At 32.9% G+C, this 6,045-nt stretch overlaps 1 protein-coding gene across 19 annotated transcripts in view; it reads right to left on the bottom strand.

Moving 5' to 3' along the window:
- The window catches only part of Sesn (Sestrin), a 110,095-nt gene that overhangs the window by 5,019 nt on the left and 99,031 nt on the right, over positions 1–6,045 (bottom strand). For 8 of the 19 annotated variants that reach the window (XM_067094094.1, XM_067094098.1, XM_067094089.1 and 5 more), the window contains 7 exons: positions 5,831–6,013; positions 5,292–5,441; positions 3,777–3,910; positions 2,858–3,020; positions 2,342–2,532; positions 1,970–2,117; positions 1,467–1,549 (listed from right to left, as the gene is read on the bottom strand). In XM_067094094.1, the coding sequence (XP_066950195.1) occupies positions 1,467–1,549; positions 1,970–2,117; positions 2,342–2,532; positions 2,858–3,020; positions 3,777–3,910; positions 5,292–5,441; positions 5,831–6,013 (1,052 nt within the window). Of the gene's footprint in view, positions 1–124; positions 709–1,462; positions 1,550–1,969; positions 2,118–2,341; positions 2,533–2,857; positions 3,021–3,776; positions 3,911–5,267; positions 5,442–5,830; positions 6,014–6,045 lie in introns of those variants that run through there. The other 11 variants (XM_067094097.1, XM_067094088.1, XM_067094095.1 and 8 more) reach the window with 5 other exon arrangements.

Below are 6,045 nucleotides of genomic sequence, written 5' to 3'. Positions count from 1 at the left end.
GTCCACGGAAACAATGAAATAATACTGGGGAGCGCTTACTTGAACTTATCTCTTATTACCATAATTTTTTCTACTCTCTACACTTACAACAGCACTTATAAAGGGGATGTATCTTCAAACAATATTTATATCTAAAATTTTATTGAGTAAAAAAATATCACCTCATTCTAAGCATACATAACACTTATACTAAATGAGATCACATAAGTGAAAATATTTATGAAAGTACAAGACAGACATATCACAGACTAACATCATCATATTTGTAATTAGCAATAATTTTTGGCAATATGATTGGTTAATAAATTCCTGAGTTAGCAGCGTGATCAGACAAAAAAAAAAAAAATTATCAAATGAGGAAAATTAAACAAAATTTTATTAACAATACATTAAACGTGTTCAGTATTCATGCTAAAATATCATACAAAACAGCTAGCTTTGGTTACAATACAGCCAGCTTCTAGTTAATTAACTGGAATCATGGATTAGTTAGCAGGGCTCAAAATACTTGGCAAAATTTTAACAGCCTGAGATTATGAGAACCCGAACTGCCCAGTTACTTGATGTAAACTGCAGCTATTCATAAATTGTCCAGCATTACTGGAACTGAACAACCACTACAGCTGGTGAGAGGTAATCTTGAAACAAGGATCTTGGAAACTTTTAACTTGTACTGCAGAGCCCAATTAAGAGCTTAAAACTTAGCTCCTAAATAAATAAAAAATAAACAAGTTTAGGCTTACTATGTAGGAACTGGATGACTTTCGTATCTTATATCTAAATATCTAATTGCAATTAAATTTATTTGTCTGTAGTACTGAGGTAATGAATTGTGCATTTCCCACTTTCTTCCGATATAGTTCTGATTCCAAAGTTAATATAAAAATGGAGGATTAAATCATTTTTAAATATTATAATTAAAATTTAGAAAACCAAGATTTTTACTATAAGGATCAGATTCCAATAATAAAATATTTTCTGATCGAAAAAGGACTTGAAACCAAGAATTTAATTTACAAATCCTATTCTAACCATTGCATCAGGGAAGTTGAGCCCAATATTTTCTTAATTCAAAATTGCTTGAAAGATGCTTTTTTGGAAGCAGTAATATTTATTGATAAATATTTCAGAATCTCGATTAAGAAAACATGAAATTAGGCATTTCAACTAACTATCATGGTTTCATTATGTTTACAATGTGATAAACACCGATTAGCTAAGACGATTATCATCACTATTTACGTTTCATTATGTTTACAATGTGATAAACACCGATTAGCTAAGACAATTATCATCACTATTTACGTAAGCATGAAAAACCCACAAACAGTATACATGAACTACTTTACCTTCTATTTAGACACAATATGACATACATATTATGAATGGGTAAGCTAAGCACTATTTTACATTAAAGCTAAATGACTTGCATTAAATGAAAACTAAATAAAGAACAGTATACTCACATTAGGTAATGTCCCAAGGCTCGAAGACCGTGGAGGAGTTCAGCTTGAAGTCTGGCTTCTAATACTAAAACCATAACATGTACCTGTGAAAGGAAATGAGAATATAATGCCAAGAACTTTACACTTCAAGTGTATATTACTTTTCCATGAATGAAATATTTGATTTTCATCAATTATAATATACATATTAGTACATTACTACTGCTATTACTATCATTAAACAATTATTTCTGTACAGTATTTAGAATGTGGGATTATCATTATAAGGTAGAACATGACCACAAAGTTTCTGAGAGTAAACTTTCCCCTGCTCGTGTTGGAGAAAGTTTACTGTATGACTGATCTGAATGCAAAGGTGGCTTAAAGGAGGAGAGAAGACATAGCAGGTAGTTTAGAACATCAATTAATAAATAATTACTTGAAGGAATACATACACAAACTAAACACTGGAAATATTAGTATAATACATGTTTCTCAGCAAAGTGGTCAACCATTAATCTTACTTTTTCACTCTGTAAGAAGCCTTTCATTATGGTGGTAGTTGCTTCACCAGCTGATAATCTCTCAGGGTAACAGGAGACAGTTTTCAAGAAGAGCTTCAGTTTTCTCTCTAAGAGCTGATTGATCTGGCCATAATCATAGTCGTCATGTCTGGGAGAAAAAAAAAAAAAAAAAAAAAAAAAAAAAAAAAAAAATCAACTCAGTCCTCACCCTTCGAAGTCTAAAAATTGAGCTACTAAAAATTTTTACAATAAAATATTAATCTTAGTGCAGAATTAGAAATACAGTATTGTTTTCATAAAGGCCAAAAGAATTAAATGGAGATGATTACAATGTGTTGCAGCTTGGCCTGAAAAAATTGCAAAGCATCTCACCTTATACCATATAAACAGTGGAGATAATTCCAAACAGCTCTTCGGAACGGAAATGTATCAACGTGTGATTTGGTACCACATGTGTAGTATGTCAAGTTATAGGCAGTTTTGAATTTATCATCCAAAATGTCTCCTACTTCACTGTAGAGTTCACTCACAAGGGAAAAACCATGCTCTTCCCATGAACAATCCTGCAAAATAATAGTTGGTTTTCATTCCAAGGTTATTTCTGTAAGACCTTATCATGTATACACTGAAAGTACACTAACAGTTAACATGAAACCAGTAATAACTAGTAGTAACAGCATCAAATTTACTTTTCAGTTATAAATGTAAGACATTTTTTTAGTACTATAATTTACGAAATGCCAAACATCAATGTAAGATATTTTTATAATTGAGAGAGAGAGAGAGAGAGAGAGAGAGAGAGAGAGAGAGAGAGAGAGAGAGAGAGAGAGAGAGAGAGAGAGAGAGAGAGAGAGAGAGAGATCTATTGTAAAGTACATCCAATCATACCTGAGATTTGAGAGTAGGAACATGTGTCTTCTCTCCTCTTTTGTGAAAATTAACATAGACAAAATCCCTGTCTGGGGACAAGTGGCTGTAACGAGACTGGCCAACTTCCAACTCCACATCTGGACTTGAGATGGCTGCCGTCTGCTTCTTGAGCTTCTCAAAACTGGAAAAGAGGTAAGCAATATTGTTAACCTAATTCATCATGTGTCACTGCTGATAAAAGCATTAAGAACAGTAGAGTACAGGCATAATGACTTATGAAATTTAAAATTGTAAAGGAATGAATGCAACTACCCTTTTAAGAGGCTTCATATATGAGGGCTTAAGCATTAAAAAAAAATTTTTCAAATAGGATTTGGAGTACGATAAAAGCAACACAGATTTCAAATGTAACAATACTAAAGAGATATTAGCTAGAATATACGGAATAACAATAATCATATTATAGTGGCTTTTAATAAGATTCCAAACTTGTGGAAGACTACAAGCTATGTGTATGTGGATTAAATTAAATGCGGTCCTATTAGAGTAGTTTCATATGACATGCTGTCAAAAATTATAAAACAGCTACTAACATTACAAAAGTGTAACTGTGGTGTCTGTCATCAAGGTTGGAGACATTCCAAATACTGCACAAGGAGACTCAGGAGGAAGATTTAGTCATTTAAGTCAAAGAATGAAATAGATGGAAAATGGAGGAAATCTAACTTTTATCAGAATTTTCAACCCAATCTCAGTGTGTATAGAAAAAATTCAAATTTTTCAGTGTATCAATTCCATTCACTAAAACTCAAAAAATGAAGATTTGTTTTATTTATGTACCCGAGTACAGTATGAAGATTTAGTCACAGAATGAACTAAGAGGTAACTTTAGTCAATAAAATTCCAGAAAATTTCTGTAGTTTTTCATTTTCATTACCTGGCTCTAGTCTGTTCCTCTGAGATACAGAGAGTGTTGGACTGGCCGAGAGATATATTCCTCATACGTTCCAGCAAGACTTCCACTCCACCCTCGGCTAGTTCTACACTACTTGGTGAGCTGGAAGAACAAGCCTGAAAAAACATGGCATTTTAGTATATAAAGACACTTCCCTAAAAAATGAGTATACAGTAGCTCTTAATACTACAAAAAATCTGTAGATTAGGTAAAAGCAGCCACCAAGTTTTTAAAAGTAATACAATATTTATTGGTTAGGTAAAAGCAGTTGCCAAAGTTTTAACACCAACTCAATATTTATTTTTTGTTAAACAGTCAATGAATTTTGTCATGCATTCAACTCTCATTAAAATTAGTATTCTTTCTGGATTAATCTGGATGTAAAGAGGTAATCTGACAAGTTTCAATTTTAATTCACCCATATGCTAAGCAATCAGATTCTGAACCCTTAATTGGGTATTAAACAATACCCAAAGCAGAAAAAATTGCTTTCCAACAATAAATGTAATTGCAGTATTATATGGTGTTTTGTAATTCTTTTACTTTAATCAAAATTTCAACTAAAATATAAATTAAAATTTCTATTATTTATTCCTCTGTGCAATATTACAGAATTTAACATGATTCCACTCAATTTGGCATAAGGCTCCATTATCAGATATTTCTGTTTATAGCTACATTATCACTTGCTTTAAACAGACTTTTCTTTCTTCCATCAATTATCTTCAATCTACCTCATCCCTATGCATGGCTCGACTTATTTAATCCTAAAAAAAAAAAAAAAAAAACTATCGGAGTCAAAGCCCTCACTATACATTTACCAATAGACTCCAAAACTGTTTCACTTTTGCTTTACCTATTCATGCACTCATTATGCCTTTGTGTTTGGGATATTCCACTCATATTTTGGGAGTTTCATCTTTAATCGAAAGCAGTATCCTTAATATACCTCTCTGTGTCAACAACTGTTAGTTGGCATTATGCTTTCTTACAGACAATAATCTGTACATAACAAAACATTGCCAAGGCCACTCAACATCCATTAAAATAAATTCTTATCAGTTAATGCATTAATTCATTATAAATGCACAAACATCCATAATGAGGCATATACCACAGATTTGTAATGGGCTATAACACTGAAAATTCCAACTTTCATATTGTGATAGTTATCTTCAATTGGTTATCTAATGCAAATACCTGCCAAAATCAAGGTAATTAGCTCCAGGTTTCTAAAGCTTGAATGGGTTATAAAGTAATTTTTATGCAAGTTTCACCTATAATCTGGCATCCAGCACCCTTGACACATGCAGCACCATATGAGTACACTAGGAAGGCATCAGGGGTCCCCATGAAAATTAAGCAGGAAAAGAAGGTCAATGTTCTTGACTTAATTTAAATCTCACCATCTGGACTCAATTTTTCCACAAGTCAATGGGCTTGGAAAACTAATAAAATATAATTAATGCTTACCTCAAAAAATAAACCTATGCTCACCTGCATGAAGCTTGAAGGGGCTACATGCACTTCTCCAGATGAGGCTTCAATTCCTACACCATGGACAAAGGAGCTCAGAGCATGAAATTGTGCCAGAATGCATATGGCTTGTGTCACTTCACTGACAGACCAGTTGTTCTTCAGCAATTTCTGAAAAAGAATGGAAGTCAGTTTAAACTTTACCAACATCTCTTAACATTTATTAAAAAATTTGTTAAATGTAACTTGTCAAAAAATAGATGGTAGGTATGGTATGAATGAAGACTTGACATAATATTTTACACTACCAAAAACCTATCATTAGGAATTTCATTAAACGTAATTTGTCAAAAAATACATGGTAGGTACTGCATAAGAATAAGGCATATACCCGAGTGGAAAATATACACAATATACATTGAGTTAAAAGCCACAATAATGTAAATGAGACTTTTTACTCATTATTCCAGTCACAATATAGTGATGCACCATAGAAAATATACAATGCCTGTTTCATGTAAAATAAAATATGAATTTATCTTCCTTCTCAAGATTCCTACCTCGACATGCTGAATGTCATACAGCCAGGGCTGGTGGGCCAGGATAACATTGGTGTGGTGTAACTCTTGCAACTTCTTAGGTGCAAACTGGAGGCCTTCAAGCCAGCTCTCAGGACCATCTGCTTCAAGGAAGGCAGCCTTCTGCTCCTCTACGAGATAACTGCAGTCGTGACGACAGGAAGCCTGGAGATTAAAAAAAAATAAATAAAAAAAAA

Source organism: Macrobrachium rosenbergii, chromosome 50, assembly GCF_040412425.1.
Source record: "Macrobrachium rosenbergii isolate ZJJX-2024 chromosome 50, ASM4041242v1, whole genome shotgun sequence".
Classification (NCBI taxonomy): Eukaryota; Metazoa; Arthropoda; class Malacostraca; order Decapoda; family Palaemonidae; genus Macrobrachium; species Macrobrachium rosenbergii.
The sequence above is the reverse complement of the archived record's forward strand: the minus strand, read 5'-3'. Positions and strand labels throughout refer to the sequence as shown.